Source organism: Cynocephalus volans, chromosome 6 (assembly GCF_027409185.1).
Source record: "Cynocephalus volans isolate mCynVol1 chromosome 6, mCynVol1.pri, whole genome shotgun sequence".
Taxonomy (NCBI): domain Eukaryota; kingdom Metazoa; phylum Chordata; class Mammalia; order Dermoptera; family Cynocephalidae; genus Cynocephalus; species Cynocephalus volans.
This window is the reverse complement of record NC_084465.1, coordinates 136,187,794-136,208,614: the sequence shown is the minus strand read 5'-3', so window position 1 is coordinate 136,208,614 and position 20,821 is coordinate 136,187,794. Positions and strand designations below refer to the sequence as shown.

The window sequence follows — 20,821 nt, the reverse complement described above, 5'->3', positions numbered from 1 at the left end:
TTTACAATACATTATGTACACACTCTACATACTATACAATGCACACTCATTCTTCTCAATGCATTCTATACATTATGCATATACATAATCCCTATAATAAACTGTTAAGAAATTCAGCGCCTTCTTCCCAGGACACTAAATGTTGCAAGCCATTGTATGTGCATCACGTTCCAATTGTTCTTTTTAAAAATGCTACTACACTATTCAATGATATAAAGGTATTTTGCTCAATTTCAGTTTGCCAAACACAAACTTGGAGTTGTTTTTGAATGACTTCACATTAATTCACTAATATTCATAGGAATGAAAAGTGCACAGTTCCAAGGATACCACATAATTATTTTTTGTGGCTTTTCAAAGACAACCTTGAGGTTTGAAGTCACTGTAATTATAATTAAAGAAGCATTTTGAAGGCAGAGAGTGGATTGTTCTCTAGGTTACAGGCCAGTGTCTGGTATATGGTCATTAGGCACTCAAATATTTGTTGAATGAATAAATGAAGTGATATTCCACCCTCTTACTTCATTGAATTGGGAGCATTAAAAAATGTATCAAAATTGTACCTTCCAAGATTTGGGCCAATTTGGCATGAATGATCAGAGGCAAAGAGAATAAAAGGTGTGCTTGGCCTGTCCTTGATGCTTTCCTTTCTCGTTGTCTTTCAGAAACTCTTAGGTCAATTTCCTCTACTTTCCACAATGAACAATTTTTGAAGAGAGTTATGTGCTATTTTTCTACACTTAATTATCATTGTACCCCTAATCAAACTCTAGGCCCTGGATTCCCATCAAAGCCCTTTGGCTTGTTAAATAGATAACCACATAGAAAAAAGATTTAGGCATAGCACCTGTCTATTGCCTGTCAGGGGACTCAAAAATTTATTAGTACCCAAATACCTGCCAGCCATGTTGTTTCACCCAGCTTTTGTTGGTAATGTAAGAATTTTGTCATCATAAAAGGACCTACAGCTACTCTAATAGTACATTAAGGATAAAATCTTGAAGATGAATGGCAAAAAGAATATCTGTGGGGTGTTTTATTCAATCACATATAGCCTGCATTAGATCAGGGGCCATGGCAGTGCCACCTGGAAATGTGCATAGAGTTTTAACAGGTAGTAAAATTATAATAAATGAAAGGAAGAAAGGCTTTGTGGATTAAAAGACCAAACAGGAACACTTAAGCACTGGTGCTATTTTTTCAATAAATGTTGACTTCGGGTGGCTATAGCTGTCAAGGGCAGCCCCCTGCAAAGTTCCTTAGGGTTAAATTCACAGCAGCCAACCCGCTCTTCAACAGGCCCATGTTTTATAAAGGGAACAGATGGTTAGGGGAGGGCCTAGACACAGAAGCAGATTTATCTTGTCAAGCTGTTATCTCCTGGTAAATGACCTTAAGCAGGTCACAATTGGTCACATGACAACAGTGTAGTTCAGAGGTCTCCTAAGGTGATGACCATTTGTTAACTCTTCCCTTGCAGGGTCCTAGCTACCCCTTTTGGATAGCCTTGTAGCAATTTGTTGCTGTTGTTGTTGTGTGTGTGTGAGTGTGTGTGTGTGTGCCTGCCTGAATGTACAAATCCTAATGATTTTATATACTTTCAAAAATATTTAACTGCTTCAATGTGTTGTGGACATACTGGAATATTTTATTTTTTGGTATTTTCAAATGATAGACATACTACTTGGAAGGGGAAACATAAACTGTTTTTTTTGGGGGGGGTAGTCAGTGCTGAGTGTTCTAGCAGGGACTGCAAGGCTGAGCCACCACTCCCTTAACTTGTTACCTCACAACCACGACAGACTGTGGCTTTGGAACCTTCTCCTTTATGTCTGAAAAGGCAAGGTGGGAGAAATGAAATGATTTTCTGTTTTGTTTAGGTTTTTTTTCTGGACGCCTTGTTTTCAGGATGCTCCTCTTTTTTTGTGTCCTCTGTGCATTTTGTTGCATGAAATACATGCCCTTTTGTGATTTGTCCCTATTAAGGAAAGCTGAAGTCCTTGCCCTTTCAGTACAGATCAGACTGTGCACAGCCCAGCAGACCTCAGAGAGTCTGTGAAAGGCTGACGTAGTCAAACTTCAGCCTGACAACTGTCTTGCTGTGAACAGGCACTTCAAAGAGCTAACATTGCCTGCATCTGCCTCCCTGATTATTCTTTTCTGTTACTTTATTTGGTTTGTTTTTCCAAATGCACTAGTTTTCTCAAGCCATTTTCCCTGGTTGCCTCCCTACTGTAATGCCCCTACTTCTGTGTATTTCTTTTTCAGGCACTGAAACCGTGAATAATCCCATAACATAGATACTGAATGGGTGACTGCTCCAGCAATGGTCTTAGGATTTTCTAGGATGCTCTGAGTTTGTCTGATGTCAGGTCAACCTTTCTATTCAATTCTGAATCATTCTAGAGAGATACACTGAAATTACGGCCCGTGGAAATCAAGATATCTTTACTGTTTTAGAGAAAAAAATATATACCTGTGTGTGTGTATACCTAATACATATATGTATATATGTATTTATAGATATAGTGTATACATATATGTGTATCACTAGGAAATAAAGGAAACATTTCAATTTATGTATTGTTTGATTTTATAAGCTAGGAAATACTACTGTGGTAGGAGTTAAGGTTTTCATTTTTCCAGTGAAAGCTTATTTTCTATTCATGCCAAGCATAATTTTCTAACTAATGTACATGTCTAACTGTAAATAGATAGGGATAGGAAGATTCTTCTTTCAGAAGCATCTTGAGCCAGTTTCAAGCAATATGGCAGACTAAATGTTCACAGAAAACCTTTCCAGCACAGTACATGTAAAATGCTAAATAAAATTGAAGAGAAAAAAAATCATATTTTTAAATACTTGGTTGAGCTCGTGGGAAAGTGCGACTTGCTCAGGGGGACAGAAACAAGACAGCTAAGAAAATGAGGAGTAAGGGGAAACCCAGAGCTAGCATTTGCTTGGAGGGTTTTAATGAGCTGAGTGAAATAAAGCTTGGGCCTGAACAGGGTAGGAGATCAAATTGGAGATATACAAAGAGAATAACCCCCTCACCCAAGGGCAACACCCTTATGAATGAACTAGGTAAAAGTTTGGTCCACAAACAGAGTTTTTGGAGATTATATGTCTTTTTCATCTTGTCTTCTGGTGAAAGGAAGGTAAGTTGAGGGAAAAAGTCTCCCTGAGAATCCACAAACAACAGGCCTGTACTTGCCAAGTTTAGGGGCCAGAATTCATAGCATCTGTGTGGGTCTGGACCCCTCAAGTGTAAAATTTAAACAGTCACAGAAAGCTTTGTGTGATTCCACTTATATAAGGTATCTAAAGTAGTCAAATTCATAGAGATGGAAAATAGAATGGTGGTTGCCACATGCTAGGGGCAGTAAATGTACTTAACACTACTAAACTACACATTTCAAAATGTTTAAGATGGTAAATTTTATGTTATGTGTATTTTACCACAATTAAAAAATTTTTTTAAATTAAAAAAGTTAGCTTAAAGTAGTCCCAGATTGGTAGTGGCCCTAACTGTCTACCAGAAACAAATAAAACAAACAAAAAACCAGGGGGCCAAGGAGGGGGAAAGCCAGCGATCAGTAATTTCCAAGGAATCTCAGCTCACAACAAAAAGTTTTATTTTAAAATGCAAGGAAATAACCTCATATGAATGAAAGCCAGAAGAACCAACAAAAAGAGAAAAAAAAAAAGATAGCAGAAATTAGATTCGTGAATTACAAGCTAAATGTGGTATGTTTAATATTTTTAAAGATTGAACTAAAAACATTCTGAAGGGAAAAGAAATTGTCAAAATTAACCAAGCATATTTGAAAAGTAACCGAGGAGAATTTAATAAACAAAAGAAAAACTATCATTCTACATATTATAAACCAAATAGATAGGCTAAGCAACAGACTGATTCTGCCAGAAAGAGAATAGTACATAGAAAGACAGAACTGAAGAAATTACAGCTCAAAGATGCAAATGGATGAAAAGATAGAAAAGATGTTAAGAGAGATGGAGGATGGGTAAGAAGACCGTACATATATGAAATTGAAGTTTGTGGTACAAATAAAAAAGAACCTGTGAATGAAGCAATATTTGAAGAGACAATGTCTGAGGTTTTTCCGAAACAATGAAAAACATATCCTTACATTCAGGAATCCCAAGGAATGCCAAACACACAATAAAAAGAAATTCACACTGAGAGAGAGCATAGTGAAAATGCAGAATACCAGAGACAATGACGTTAAAAATATCCAGAAAGAAAAGATGGATTACTTCAAAGGAAGGACAATTAGTTTCAACTGACTTATCAATAGCAACAATGTATGTCAGTTGAAAATGGAATTATCTTTAAAGGGCTTAGAAAAAATAAATCTATGTTAAATAGAATTGTCTATTCAAATTAACAAATTCTATTAAATTATCTATTATAAATTAAGAAATAAAGACATTTTCAGACAAACAAAATCTAAACATTTACTGCCAACAAAGACCCTCACTAAAGGGACTTTAAATGCTGTACCCGAGGAAAAAAAATAATAATCACAGAAGAAAGACCTGAGATGCAAAAGGGAACAGAGAGAAAAGAACATAGCAAACGGGAAGGATAATCTAAATAAACATCAACCATTTATATGTTTTATAACAACAAAATAATGTCTGATCATGATCATTGAGATTTCAAAAAATCAAGTAGACTCAATATTCTGAGAAAAATAGCATGTAACTAGAGGGTGAGTGATTGGAGTTGAAAGATCCTAAGCTCCTTGTATTACTAGGAAGGATGGTAAAAACATTTACTAGATTTAAAATTTGTGAGTTAAATATACATGTTAAATTTTCTATTGTAAACATTAAAATAATAGAAATAGCATATACACATTCCAAAGAAATAAAAAGGAAGATAGAATGAGGAGGAAAAATAATAAAAAGAAATCAAGAAGGGAAAATGATAACTATGACAAAAAAATAAAACAAGCATATTAGTAAGCACAGTCAATGTAAATAAACTGAATGCATTTAAAAGACAGAGAATATCTGGCTGAGTAAACCCAAAACTAGCCACATGCATTTTATATAAGACATATCTAGAATATAAAGATTCTGAAAGTTGGAAGGTAAAATATGGGGAAAAACGTAAGTGCGATACTAATGCAAAAATATATAGATACATTGATTTCAGATAAAACAGCCACTGAAACAAAAAGCGTCACTCACATTACTAGACGTAAAGCAGCTCAATATATGTTGATATATAAGATCCAGGAAAATTGATCATTTATATGCTTGCAATAATATAGCTTCAAAATATATAAAGCAAAAGTTGAAATATGTACAAGAAGAAACTAAAAAGCCACCAAGATAGATATTAATATGTACTTCTCAATAATCAATAGATTGAACAGTCAAAAACAATCAGTAGAAATACAGACTATTTGAACAACATGATTAACAATTGTAGTCTAATGGACAGATACAGAACACATTTATAACTGCAGAACGCAATGTTTTCAAGGGTATAAGAAACAGTCATAAAATTTAAAAATATAAACTAGGGTTATACCCTTTTGTAGGTATGACAGACTTCACAATGTTTAAAAGATATCATCCTTATTTAATAAATTGCTACATATCTTCTATATCATACAAGGCAATTTTATCAAACACATTGTTTTCAGTTCAAAGGAAACCTCTCAAGATCTCACAGCACTTGGTAGAGTCAGGATTTAAAGATCTGTATGGACCCAGAGACTCGAGTCTTCACATTCTGATGCACTACCTCTATGACCGGTATCTAGAAACACCCCTCTGTTTTATCAGTACAACCAGGAGGTTCCTGAAGATAGCCAAGTACTGATCTTGATACCGTCCCAGGTGTTGGAATCTACTTTACTTTGATGTTCCTGTTTTCCCTTTAATATTGGCTTCTCTGGTCTGCACATAACTACAACTTGTTTATTTTTTTCTGTGAAATAGAATTTTACAATATGTCTATTAAGAAGAAGCATTGTTTTAATATATTCTGTAGGACTGTTAGTTTATTAAATAGCAGAATGTCAGGTCTGATGATCAGAATTTATCCATTTGTTAATATGGCTTTATTCTGATATGCAAGATAGAAGTAACTGTAATATGTTTTTAGTGTCATTGGTACTGTATTCATTTTTTAATAAATTCAATCTAAAGGCTGATGATGAGCCTTAGCAACACTGTTAAACTTATTCATAAAATTAAGAGCAGCTAACATCTATCTCTATAGTTATTTGTTTTCCTGGCCCTTATGCATCTAATGTAATATTTAGGGAGTTGAATGATGGACCCCAATAAGATAAGTCCATGTTCTAACCCTTAGACCTTATCTGGGGAAAAGATCTTTGCAGATATAATTAAATTAAGGATTTTGAGATGAGATCATTATGGATTATCTGGGTCAGCCCTAAATCCAATGACAAATGTCCTTATGAGAAACAGAAGAGAAGACACAGAGAAAAGAAAGCTATGTAAAGACAGAGGTAGAAACTGTAATGATGCAGCTACAAACCAAGGAACACCTGGATCTACCAGAAATGAACAAGCAGAGAGAGATTTTCCCCCACAGCCTTTGGAGGAAGAGTGTTCTTGCCGATACCTTGATTTCATTTGTCTGGCCTCCAGAACTGTGAGAGAATAACTGTCTGTCGCTGTAGGGTTGTAAGTTGTTACAGCAGACATTGCAAACTAATACATAATACCACCAAACAAATACTACCCTTATTCCTATTATTCTTTTTGATAGCATTTTCCAAAATTCAGATGATTCAAACCACAACAGGTGACACAAACATGAACATGTGTATTTGTGATTTTCTTCTCAGTGTGAAACCATTGACTTTCCCTCCTTTTCTATCTACAGATAAATTTATCATTCCTACTACTGGCAAATACTGAGCAAGTGAAATTGTCAGCTACTCTGATATCACATCAACAGACAATAAGTGAAGTAGACGGTGACACCTACTGTGAAGAGTTATAAAGGATTATGTAAATTAAAGGAAATGACTTATGCAAAATACCTGGACTACTATCCCTACTACAGTTGGGACACCAAATGGTAGCACTGACTTTTATTAATGTCAGTTGTAAACTTTATAAATACTATCTTTCATGTAGTTAGTAGCTTTCTCTAGGTGATTAGTATTTTACTGATTCGATTACTGCTGATATTTTTTATTGGATCATCCATGAATCATATGGTGGCTTGCACCAATTTGTAAGATAGCTTGCTTACCTATCAAGGTGTGACATAACTGTTTTGGAGATGTCTGCACCTGCTTCTTGCAATACTCGGATAATTTGAAATGGTGCACTTGGATTCCGTCCAGGATGGATAATAACAGGACAGCCAAGCTGAGCCTGGGCATGAGCCGTTGCCTGAAGAACCTTTCTTTCACTCTCAGTCAAAGGCCAGGAGCAGCCAATTTCGCCAATAACACCACACTTGATACCGGTTCCATCAGCTCCATGCAGAATTTCATGAATAAGGACATCAGTAAGCTAAGGAAGAGTGACAATAAACATATTTTATAGACTGTGTAATTTAGCAAAATAGATTAACCACAGTATGTGAATAAATTTAGCCATTCATTCTTTTAAAACTGTATTCAACACTCATTCAATTAATATTGGCCAGCGAGAAAGGCATGTTGCTGGCCAAAGTGCAAATTCAACAAGTTATGCTAAATCCAGGATTCAATAATATCTTCCTGTGATGATTTAACAAAAAAATTGCAGCTCTAAAGGTGCTGTAGGGGGAATAGTGACTTAATGAAAGTACATTCAGACTGAGAAAAAAAATTCTATAATTTAACCTGGGGAGCAGCATCTAGAACATGGAAAGACTGCCACTGAATCCATGTCAACCGTATCAAATAATTCTTCAGTTCTCTCTTATTTCTGCAGTCCTTTACCCTACTCAGCATAGCAAATTCACAGCACATAGTACGAATATTACACATTTTAGGTCATATGTATATTTACTGCTAAGAGTGATTGGAAGAATGTAAAATCCCCATCATCAGCATAGTTCTCCATAAATAACATACATACATATATACATACATACATACATAAATGAATAAAGTCCTGATTGGAAAATAATAAAAATGAAATTTTTTTCTTTATTTTTTATTTTAATTTTTAAAATTTATTATTAGCATATTCATTCTTACAAATTGTGATATTTCTTTATGCCCTTCACCTGACCTATCACTTCCCAAGCCCCCTCCCTCTGTCCCCCAATCTCTAGTATCCTTAAGTTTGTTCTCTCCTTCTGAAAGCTCAGTGTATTGCTGTGGTCTTTTCTTTCCTCCTTTCCTTCATTCCTTCCTTCCTCCCTCCCTCCCTCCCTTTCTTCCTAGGAGCCAGTTATGAGTGATTTGAAACACAAAATATTTTAAAAGTTAACTGATCCTTTGTGAAAATTGCAGCTGACATTCTATGCCTATCAAACAGGCAATGGAAGATACATATAAACATATAGATATATGTATGACCACGTATAGAAAGAAAGCACATATATGTATTAAAACGCTTTGCAGCTCATTCTTCATTTTTGTCCCCCAAAGATAGATTTCCTTCTGCCCATTCTTGCTTAAGATCATATGACAAAAACAGGAGAATGGATTTTCTTCCACGTCTCCTGTTTTGTAAAAGGAGAAGGAAACATATTTGCAAATGTGCCAAGTTTCACCCTACAGTGAATTTTTATTGCTGGTTATTATAAAATCCAGGAGAAAAAAATCGAAGTTGCATAACTGAAGCTTATAATGGAAAAGTGAGGTTTGCAAACATATTGGTACCACTACTGAGCCCCAATAAGATATATAGAAATCTGAGTATCAACACATAGGTTTTTCAATGGCCAGTGCACTGAGATATCCTTTCTGGACACTTTTTTCTTTATGAAATGAAAGTTACAATTTGGGTCCTGATTGGCAGATGTCTTCTCTGGCTAGCAAATTTCTGTAGCATGCCCAGTTACCTCTGAGCTAATGGCCTTTCCAAAGTTCTGGCTATTCTGAATTTATAGACAAATATCATCAGAGAACTTAGGTCTTTCTACCTGTTCCACTGACATGGCTCTGGTCTCTGAAGAGTGAGTTGCATCCACATAAAACCCAGCTCCAGATATGATATGGACACCAGTCTCTTCAGCAAGCCACTTCAATGTCTGCACATCTCGGCTAATTCCAGAGGTCATGTTCTCTACCATAGCTCCTCCACCGTGAGCTTTAAAATACAACAATTCTTCCTTTATGGCTTCTGTCTCTTGATTCAACTGTAGGTTCTCTTTATGGGAATAAGGGTTTCTCTGAATCCAAAATAAATTTTTCATCATGATAGGTTCCTCAGAGGTAGCTTCATGGCATGGAGGAGGTGGGTAGAAACAGCAGTCAAAGGTCATTGTCAAATGTTCATGGGTAAGGGTGCGGCCCAGTTTGCTTGGCTCCACGAGGCCCAAAACAGTCTGGACTTTCCCACGTAAGCAAGACATTTTTGATGGTACCACCAGGAGATGCTCAAAAATGAGTGTTTTCTGGAAAAAAGAAAGCAAAAGTCAGAAAATTTAATACACATGTACATCCTGTCCATAAGGGGTGGGAGGCTGTGAGCGGATACCCCTGTAAGAAAGAGAATCAATGAAACTAGAAATATAATCTCAGGTATCATCCTGCCTAAGTCAGTTTGTCCCCACCACTGCTCTCAGTGACATGTGTGATGTTAAATGTCCCCCACCACTTCCACTGGGACTCCTCTGCCTCATTTAGTCTCAGCCTCATCTACTGGAAATATTTCTTGATATTCAGTTCACATTTTTCTTTTACTTAATTTTATCTCATTAGTCATAGCTATGTTTTTTGGATAATTCAACAATAATGTTCATTAAAAAAACTCTCATAATCAATAACTTACATCAAAACCAGCCATACCTCAGTGTTGTCATTTGTCATTTTTCAACTAAACTAAATATACTGAGGCTACTAATTATTCCACTATTCATTTGCTACTCAAGTGAGCAAATTTTTGATGAAGGTCCACAATGTGTCCAGAAACTGGAGCTATAAGGAAGCATATGACAAGGTCTCTCATCTGCACGATTTCACAGATATGCCCCCCAAAACAAAAGGGGGAGCACATGTAGGTTTAATCATGAAAAAACAAAAACAAACAAACCTCTCCTCTTGAGATGTTTTATTGTCTAGGGCACACAGTCAGAAGCACACTTCAAAAATACTTAAAAGCAAAAATTCTTAGTCATAATGAAAGCGACTGTGATTTACTGAAACTGAAATCTGCTGTCTCTGAAAAGAGCAAAACCTCTGTGTTTATCCTCTGTTTACTTTCATTTGCAACACAAATCAAGTATTCACCAAATTTCCTTCCATGACGACAAGAACTTTAATTCCAGCATTTCCATCGGAAAGTGCATTTCCTAAATGAAGGCATGTGACTTGCAAAGAAGGCACTGCCGAAAGTAGTCACGACAAACACCTACATGGCCAAGAGCAAAATCACTGCTGCCAGAAATAGAGTTCCACACTGACCGCCAGCCGGACACATTCAGTGGACAGTGGCAAAAATCAACTGGGAACCAAAGAAAAGAGAGCCTTTCCAAGCTCTCAAATTGTTCCTTCAAAAGATTACTTCAAAATCATTATTTCCCCCCACATCCCTTTGAAGCCCTTGCCTGACCTCCCGAGCATCAGTTTTCTCATCTGTAAGTTAGAATAACAATGCTCATTTCATAAGTTGTCATAAGAATTAAATTAACTTAGACACCACAGGTATTTTTACCTGTGAAAATATTTGGCACATAGCCCACCTTCAGCAAAGGGTAGCTTTGGTGCACTGGTTCTAGGAACTATTATGTATTTCCTAGGCTATTACTTTTCAGAGGCAGTGGTCCATTAAAGGAAAGATGATTTTGGGGAGCAATGGAAAAATCTGCAATGGGTATAGGACTTACATAGGACAAGGTGAAAACAAAGTCAGAAGTCAGAGGGTTACAGAATTATAGGTCACTTTACATCAATCCACTGCAATGATCTCGAACTCAAGTGTTTGGGGGCAGGGGTGAGAGATATTGGCCCACAATGCATAGATGATGAATCTAGACTTTTTGAAAGAGAACTTTGGGACTTATTACTAAGGTGGCCACTGGTTTTTGTTTGATAGTGCTCTTCTGCAAGTCAAGCTTTCAACAGCAGGTCTGATGAAAGAAGATCACATCTGTTCAGAGAATCACTCTGTAGTTGCCAGTCGTTACACAGGGCATTATTTTTCATTGATGACACCTAGAAACTGTTTTAATGCCTTATTCCTTGTTACTGAGAGCAAGGGATATGTAGTTTGTTCCTTCAGTTGATGAAGTCACAGCACCATTAATAATAGATTCAATCTTCCATATGGGTTAATTTGCTGTTTCCTGCCTTCTGGCTGATGGTCTTACAGATGTGTTTCAGAGAGTCACAGAGGGGCAGAAACTGGGATAACTTGATAAAACACTATCACTTTTACTAGAAAAGTACCAAACTGCACACTTAATTGATGTATATTTGAAAGAGCAATGTTGGTATGTTTCATGCTCACAAGCTGTGAGTCTTTGTGAAAAAGATCACTTAAGAAATGTCATCCCTTCTGGGAAATTCCTCTAATGCTCTCAGGCAGAACTGGTTGGCACTTCCTATGATCACACACAATGTAACCAACACTCAAAGGATAAGGAAAGGTTAAAGAACAAACTGTATCCAACACATCTCTAAGCTGGAATACTCATGTGTTTGAGTAGGGTAAAGGATGGATCCAGGACTGATGGTTCCTGTGCAACCAGGGGCCCTTTGTCACCTGCATTCTGCCTGAAAGTGGCTCTCTTCTCCATAGACAGGCCACGGGCTACTCATGGGCTCCCACCATAGAGACGAGAGTCACAGAACAAGGAGTGAAGTACTGAATACTGAGAGCAGCTATACACAACTGTACAGACCAGGGTGGCCACCAACCAAAAAGCAGGCTAAAGGATTTTTCAGAACATGCATGGAAAGCTTCAGCATTGCACATACTTGCACAGAAGCTAGTGGGGAAGGGATAGCTGAGCTAGAAACACATTTGCCAAAAACTCAGTTGTACAGATGGTCCCAATTTACAATGGTTCAACTTAGGATTTTTCCGCTTTACAATGGTGTGAAATTGATACGCATTCAGTAGAAACCGTACTTCAGATTCTGAATTTTTATTTTTTCCTGGGTAAGCATATGTGGTACAATATTCTCTTGTGATACGGGGCTGCGGCATCAAGCTGCAGCAACCAGTCGGCCACATGATTACAACCTGGCTAAAGGAAACATCCCTTCTAATTTTCTAATTCTGCTGGATCTACAATCAAAAAAGGACATGGGACTTTTTTTCTTTTTTCTTTTTTTAAAGGACATGGGAATTTAAAGACCAAAAAAAAAAAAAAAAAAAAATAGGAAAAGGGAAGAGAAAAAGAATCAGAGAATCAGAGAACAGTACTACAGCACAGTTGGGAACCAGAGACAATATGTAGGATTTATCTATTTTTAAAATATATGCATAAATTAACTTCTATAAAATGCTATGGGTTGAATTGTGTCCCCCAAATGCTCATGTATTAATCCCCACTGTAACAGTGTTGAGGGTGGGAAATTCTATTATGGTAATTGAAAAAGATGGGGCCTTTAAGAGGTGATTAGATTGTCAGGACCATGCCCTAGTGAATGGATTGATTCATTCATGGAGTAATAAATTTATGGTTTAAAGGGTGGTTATGGGTGTGGTTCTGATGGCTTTATAAGGAGAGTGAGTGACCAGGTTAGCTCTCTCCTGCTTAAGTCCTTCACCATGTGATACCCTGTGTCACTGTAGAGTCACCACCAAAGAAAGCCCTCATCAGATATGTTCCCTGGACTTTGGATATCCCAGCCTCTGAAACTGTAAGCAATAAATTTTATTTCTTTATACATTACCCAGTTTCAGGTGTTCGAAGCCACAGAAGGACTGATACATAAAACATTTAGAAAATTTGCCTAAGTATTGAAGATTTAGTGTAGAGGAGGGTAGTTTGGGGGAAATTTTAGTTTAGTTTCACTGAGATTTCACCACAGCTATTTCACCCTAAACATTATGCTTAAGATTATTCTGTATACCTAGGTTGAATATACTTCTCAGAAACATTTCCCATTTCAGAGGATAGGACTTCCAGAACTCTGGATATCTTATATGTGCATGGGTGGAGTTTCACTTAAATGCATTATGTTGTCCTTCTTATTTCATAGACATACGCCCTTCTCCTGCCCCTGTCTCTACTGCACCCAGCTCTAGACCTGGTTGAAGGTACTAGACTTACAATTTTAGATGCGATGGTCAAATTGGCAAATTGATTTTTGGTTCATTGACTTTCAGTTTATTTCCCCAACTTCTCCCACTACTATAAAAGGTCTAATCCCTATCATAAATTGCTTGTTCCATTTCACAGTTGCTTTATTTCCCTGAACAAACCCTAATTGTTAACAAAAATGGGAAGGCATTTCAGGGTTTTATGCAGAAGAGATGAAGTGAGTAGCCTGGCAGCTGGGTGGAGAATGCGAAGAGACCAAGTGTGCCTGCAAGGAGACCAGTAGGGTGTTGTTATCATCCAGAAAAAAATCAGGTGGTGACTTGGTCTGAGATGACATTAGTGGAAATTGCAAGAAAACAGAAGCAGCAAGAGGTAGAGCACATGGAACTCTCTAACTGGACTTGCTGACTTGCTGGTACTATAAAAGTATCCTCCAAATAAATAGGCTTTTAAGTAAAAAGTGCTGTCTGGTCCAAATACATCAGCATTTCTATTTTTTAATGTGTTACATCACACAGTACGGTGGCACTCTACAAACATTGCACTTAAAGCTGACATTTGATTTGTGACAAAAATATTTTTAAAACAGCATCATATTTTTTAAAGCTTGTTTGAATACTTCCATTGCACACAGGTTTAAACTAGTGACATGTCTTCTTTCAAACAGCATGGGTTTTGTCACTGAACAACGGTAACACCAGGAGTCCCTCCTTGTACACAGTCACGACGTTTCTACTTTCTCAGATATTTGTGGTGAAGTGGTTCTACTGCAGGGAGATTTATAACTTTCAATACTAAACACTGTCAAAGAAATCAATAACCATGCCTGAATAAACAGAAAGAAATCCAACCACTTCAGTGTACTGAGCAATAATGGGACTCAGTAAGTTCTTTAAACTGTGACATAAATAAAACAAAACTGTTCAGAGATACAAATGAGCAGCTTGCATTTAGAGGAAAATGGTGGTTTTCATTCCTAACTCCGCCCCCCCCACCCTCCCCTCATTGACAAAGAAAGTAGAAGAGACAACCGGGATATTTCCAAATTCTAAACAATGAATATAAGGACTGCGGTAAAGATAGACCCAGGAAGTAACAGTAATGGAAAAAGCTTTCACTGACAGGTCTGTCTGGAAAATGCCCCCTCCTCTGGGTCAGCTTGGGCTTTCCCTGTCCTGTACTCTTTGATGTGATCAATTCATCTAAAGTAATAGAGCAATTCATTCATGCTATTATGATAGCCAGGAAACATATCAGGCTATTTAGCTAAGAAGATAAATTTGTGGTTTACTGTTCAGTTTAAACATGGGACATCTGGTCAACCCTTCAGGTCACATTCTACAGACTTTGGTAGCTAGTAGTACTGGCTTCTTGATTTTGCTATCTGTTTAGTCAACCAGGTGAAAACATGTTCTTGTTAATAAAAGAAAAGGAAGGAAGGAGGGAGACAAACGGAGGAGGACTGGTAGTAGGAGAGAAGAGGGAAGAAAAAAACTACTTCTACTGGGGTCAACATGCAACATTACTCACTATTTACTATAGTAACATCTTAGAGGTGGGACAGGTGCAATACTATTGTCAAGACACTGAATAATCAACCTTTATGTTTTTCATAATTTGAAAAACTGAGATCTCATATAAGCGCTTCTCATTTTCAGAAGTTTTTCTATACTTAATGCTGTGAGAAGGTTTGATGTAAATTTTTTGATTTTGCTACTAACGTATAGTCTTTAGAGTGAAATAAATACCACATTACTGGATACAACAGTTACAACTTTTTTTCCTTCATAAAGAACTCTCCACATTGAAGTTAGTTCTCAGCTTTTTATAGAAGGAATTTTCTGACCGTGGATTCCTAGCAATAGGTTGTCTCCCAGAAACAGCAGTATTGTGAGCAAATTATCCAACTGGTCCTTAACTGTATTTGGTCATTAAAGAGCTTAAAATTTGCATTACTTTTAATTTCTGGAAAACCAGAAATGAATGTTTTTTAAACATGTAAAATAAAATACCTATATTCCTTACACAATTTTGTTTCGAAGGTTATTCTTGAGGTGGATGGGTGTAGTTAGAACAGTGGGTTCTGAGTCAGTTCTTGGCTCTTTTACTAAATAGCTCTGTGACTTTGGGCAAATAAGTTAAGCACTCTGAGCCTGTTTTCCCAACCGTGAAATGAAGAGGTTGGACCAGATGACTTCCAGATGACATCCATGCTTCTGTGATATCCTTCAACTTGAAATAAATATTATTGAACCTCTACAGATCATTAACTATCAGTAAAGGTTGTACTTTAATAATGGTTTTAAAAATGTATATTTTATATATATGTGCAAACTTTCATATATATACGTGTATAATGAGACAGAGAGAAAGAGAGAGAGAGAGAGAGAATGAGTTTCAGTTTCAGGTCCTTCAAAGTTCAAAGAAAAACTCTAAGAGGGATGCATGGTTTGAAAGAATCTAAAACTTGGAGTTCTGGCTCCAATGTTTTCTAGCTGTGTGCCTGTAGAACATTTAGAAGCTTCTAATGAATTAGTTTCTTCACTTAATAACTAGAATAATATCTGCCTGATCTACCACATAAGATTTGAAATGAAAAGCAAGTAAAATGATACCTAAAAGCACTATTTAAATTATAAAGCACCATGCAAATGTTCACAATTACTATTATATGCTAAAGTTTGAATTATTTTCCAAATATTTGCTGAGTATCCTTAGGCAAATGAACCTAAACTTGTTCTTTAAAAAACTAATAATAGGGGGCTGAAGTTTATGAAGCAAACTGAGGATCTAATTTGCTTATAAATGAATTCCTTCACTTGCGGCCTATGATTGTTAAAAGTAGATTGACAGTTGCGATTGACATCACAACTCATTAGGCTTTTGGAAATGACCCACCACAATGATGACAGCTACAGGAGGTCCTCATTATCCACGGATAACTGGTACTGGAAATGCTTTTTTAAATAAATGTACTTAATAGAGTGTGTTAGTCTCCATAGATGGCCCTTAGTGAACATGCTTTCCAATATTCAAATCCTTGTGTAACTCTCTCCCATGCTGAACCTGAGCTTGCCTGTGACTCACTTTAACCAACAGAATGGTGTGGAAGTGAAGTCATATCAGTTTGAGACCCATTGGAAGTAGCTTCTGCTTTTGTGCTTTGGGGAACCTTGAGTTGCAAAGTAGGAAGCCTGCTTACCCTCCCATAGGGAGACGGAGAGGACCTGAGACTACATGGAAAGAGAGTGAGGCCCCCAGCCAACACAGGGTCCCCACTGAGCTCAGCCTTGTGGTTGGCCCTGTGAAGATACCAGACAACGGAGTGAGCCATCTTGAACATCCTAGTCCAGCCAAGATCCCAAATGACTGCAGGCCCAGCTACAGCCAACCTAGGAGGGCCTGGCCGACCTATAGAATTATGGGAGACAATAAATGGTTGTTGCTTGAAACCTTGGATTTGGGGTGGTGCTATAGGCTGAATGTTTGTGTTCCCCCTCCCCCCAAATTCATATGTTGAAATCCTAATCCACAGTGATGGTGGGGCATCTGGCAGTGATCACAACACAAAGTGGAACCCTTATGAATGGGATTATTTTCCTTATAAAAGAGATCCCAAAGAGCTCCTTCCACTACATGAAGACACAGCAAGCAGACAGCTATCCACCGTCCAGGAAGTGGGTCCTCCATCAGACACTGAATCTGCTGAAGCCTTGATCTTGGACTTCCCAGCCTCCAGAAGTGTGAGAAATTAAGGTCTTTTGTTTATAAGCCACCCAGTCTATGATATTCTGTTACAGCAGCCTGAATGGACTAAGACACATGGTTTGTTAAACAGCAGTAGATAACCAGAATATATGAAGACCAACATTGAATAAGGTATCACTTTTTAAAGGACTTGAGATTTCAAATTAGAATAAAAATACCAAAGTTAAGTCATAAATATAAATACTTGTATGTCTGAATGCTCAGAACAAAGAATGGATTGAATGTTGGAATTTGGGGAGAAGGGGGATAATTTTTCTGACAAAATTATGTGATATGACATCCTTGACTTTTGCACCCCAGTGATGAAAAAGGTGAGTTATAAATTTTTTTTTTTTGAAGACTATCATTTTTTATCTTGGTCCTCTATTAACCAGTTATTATGCAAATTGTTCTCTCTTGAAGCACTTGTCCTGATACGCTCCATGCTGATCTCCCCTCTCGGGTTCTTAAGGGTCTAACTCTGTCACATTCCCATTTGGCTTTGTATTTTTAGCATTTCTCCAATATCACTTTTATCAGCTTCATGAAAAACTGCATTTTTGTTTTAAGGTTTTCATTTTTATTTTGTAATCTCTTTGCATCATTTTACTTGATATACATGAATATTTACAGAAACCATCCGGAGAGGAAGAAGATGCTGAAATGCCAGGCAGGAACAGAAATTAATATTAAGAAAACAGAAATTCTTGAATGAGAACTAATTTTTGAATGGTCAGTTCATTTGTGCATAGATTTGTTCATCTAAGTAACTTATTAACAGAGGAGGAGGGACTCATAATGAATATATCATATACAGTCCTCCCTTGGTATCCATGCGGGGGTAGGTTCCAGGGCTCTCCGAAATACCAAAAGCCATGATGTTCAAGTTTCTGATATAAAATGGCACAGTATTTGCATATAACCTATGTACATCTTCTCATATACTTTAAATCATCTCTAGATTACTTATAATACCGAATACAATGTAAGTCGTATGTGAACTGTTGTTATACCATATTTTTTAGGGAATAATGACAAGGAAAAAAGTCTGTACATGTTCAGCACAGATGTAATTTTCCCCCAATTTTCGATCCATGTTTCGTTGAACCCACAGGTGCAGAACCAGTGGATTCAGAGGGTTGCCTGTGTCATGAGATTCAGCAGTGTGCCCCAGCACAGCAGGGATTTGTCTCCATTTGATTATGCGCTTCATCACTGTGGGGGTAGGGTGGGGGTGTCTTTTATCCCCAATAGTTATATAGTATCTAGAATTTGGTTTCCATCTGTGAAACTGAACTGAACACAGAGAAGGAAAGTAACTAGTTATGCCTCAATTAAAGAATGAAAGAGCCAAAACTTTTGTTCCAAAACAAATAAAGTAAAATTTATAAATAAAGTTATGACTCTGAAATTCCAAGAAGGCTCCCCCTCCTTTTTTTTTTTTTTTTTTTTTTGTTGTTGTTGTTGTTGAAGTTTGCAAGTAGATTGGGCACATAATATGTAGAACTATATTCCAAATCTTACTGGATTAAAATATCCTACAAATAATTATTTTTTCTCTTATGTACACACAAACATGGAGTCTGGATTAAATTTGGCCTTCTTAGTGATACATGAAGAGAGCAAAGCTGCATACATAAAATTCTCAAGCCTATGAACTAAACCTGAAGCATGATGTGTTATTTTTTTAAAAATCATTTCCAGAGGATACAACATAATGGAAACTGTCCATATTTCTAATAGCTGTCCAAATGTTCAAATACCAAATAATGAAGGTATTTATGTGGAATTATTGCTGCCAGATAAACCCCAAAACATGGTGGGGGAGAGAGATGTATGATTTCAGTTTTGTGTGAACAGTGCTAAATAATAAAAATATTTAAAATATATACAATATTTAAGGAACTTATACTAGCAACATACCAAATAATCATTTGGAATTTTTCATGATTAAATCTAGCTTCACAATCCAGGAAAAAAGCTTTCCATTTTAAATGGTAACTTTGTCCTTAAAAGTTAGCAGTAGTCATATTTGGGGATACAATAGAATGCATCTGGAGACAGTTACAACAAATCCAGCCAGTTCACTGACTAGTTTGTGAAGATAAGCAAGACTGTACTGAGAGTGGTGATACCACAGGCCTTCCTATACACATATATAGGCCAGCCTATACACAAGGCTGGCAAAAGTGCAAGTTTGCCCAACTTTTCCCAAAAGTAGTTTAGTAATATGTATCCAGAATCTTAAAAATGTTACTTTTCTACTGGGAATCTGTCTTAAGGAAATATTTAGATGGTTGTAAAAAATATTTATGCATAAAGATTTCATTATGGCATTATTTAGAATAGCAACAAAATGTCTTATGGGAATGCTTACATATATGATGGAACATTAAGTAACCATTCAAATTATATTTGGAAAGAATATTTAGAAAAATGGTCTTGTTATATTATGTGAGAAAGCAAAATACAAAACTATTTTAAGTATTATAAGTATGATAAATTTATGCAGAGTGTATATAACTACATAATATAGAGAGCTTAACAACTGGAGATGCTAAAATGTTTATCTTTGGATGGTAAAATAGATTTTTTTCCTTCACTACAATTTAATGCATTTTCCAGTTTTTTATGTTTATCTATTACATTTATAATCAGCAAAATGGAGTAAAATGGGAAAACTTCAATGTTACTAGTGTAAACCCATCAGATACCTATACTAATGTCACTGGTAAAATAATAGAACATAGACTTTGAATCTCTCAACTAAAACACACAGGCAGGCAAAGCTTTATGAACTCAAGAGCTATTTCAAATTCTTCTTTCTTATCACATAGTTGCTAATTGCCAGTCTTGCCTGAAATTTGATATTGTTTACACGCAAATATTTTAGATCAAATTACGTGCCTTTTCAGTGGCTACAGTTCACTTTCATTAAATTAAGCTGTTTGGTCCAGTCCTTATTTGATTAATCTTTACTTTGGAGGAAGTCTTGAATCCCAACAATAATTTTTTTTATGTGTACATAATGCTATATTAAAATATATTCAACAGCCATGACACAAATATACAATTTGAAAAGTACAGAATATGAATGCTTTGTGTCCTCATGCATTAGAAAGGACACATAAATGGGGGAATGCTTTTAATCAAGACACTCGATTTTTCAGGATCTCAATTTTATCATTTGTTATTTGGGGGAATTGAATTAGATCAAAAACCTCAACAGATACTGTACATTTGTCCGCTATAAGGCCATATGGGCTATTAATTTATTTAAAGTATTTTAATTGGACGAAATCCTTCAACATCTGAAAATCTGGGGAAGATAACACTGAAAGGGATTCATGATGCTAGAAAGGTTAGTACTCATTAGGCTACCTGATTTCTAGGATATTTTTTTAGTGTAAACAATAATTTTAAAAAATATTTAGAGGCCTGAGCAATTCTTATCATAGTTAAGTCAGACAAGAACCGAAACCCCATTTGAATACACTCCTGCGAGGGTTAGGAGCAGAGTTGGGGGGGTGGGGGGCTGTCAAGGAGATGTTTTACAAAAAAAAGTTCCAGAAATTATGAAGTGTGGGTCATCATTTATCTGTAAGAGAAAAAGAGGATCAAGCAAAATAAATTTTAAGTAAAGCTAAACCATATGAGGAAAGAACCATAAAAATAAT

At 36.5% G+C, this 20,821-nt stretch overlaps 1 protein-coding gene across 7 annotated transcripts in view; it reads right to left on the bottom strand.

Moving 5' to 3' along the window:
* The window catches only part of PTER (phosphotriesterase related), a 59,078-nt gene that overhangs the window by 18,237 nt on the left and 20,020 nt on the right, over window positions 1–20,821 (bottom strand). For all 7 annotated transcript variants that reach the window (XM_063101295.1, XM_063101302.1, XM_063101296.1 and 4 more), the window contains 2 exons: window positions 9,105–9,578; window positions 7,272–7,537 (listed from right to left, as the gene is read on the bottom strand). In XM_063101295.1, coding sequence (XP_062957365.1) covers window positions 7,272–7,537; window positions 9,105–9,578 — 740 coding nt within the window. The remainder of the gene's footprint in view (window positions 1–7,271; window positions 7,538–9,104; window positions 9,579–20,821) is intronic.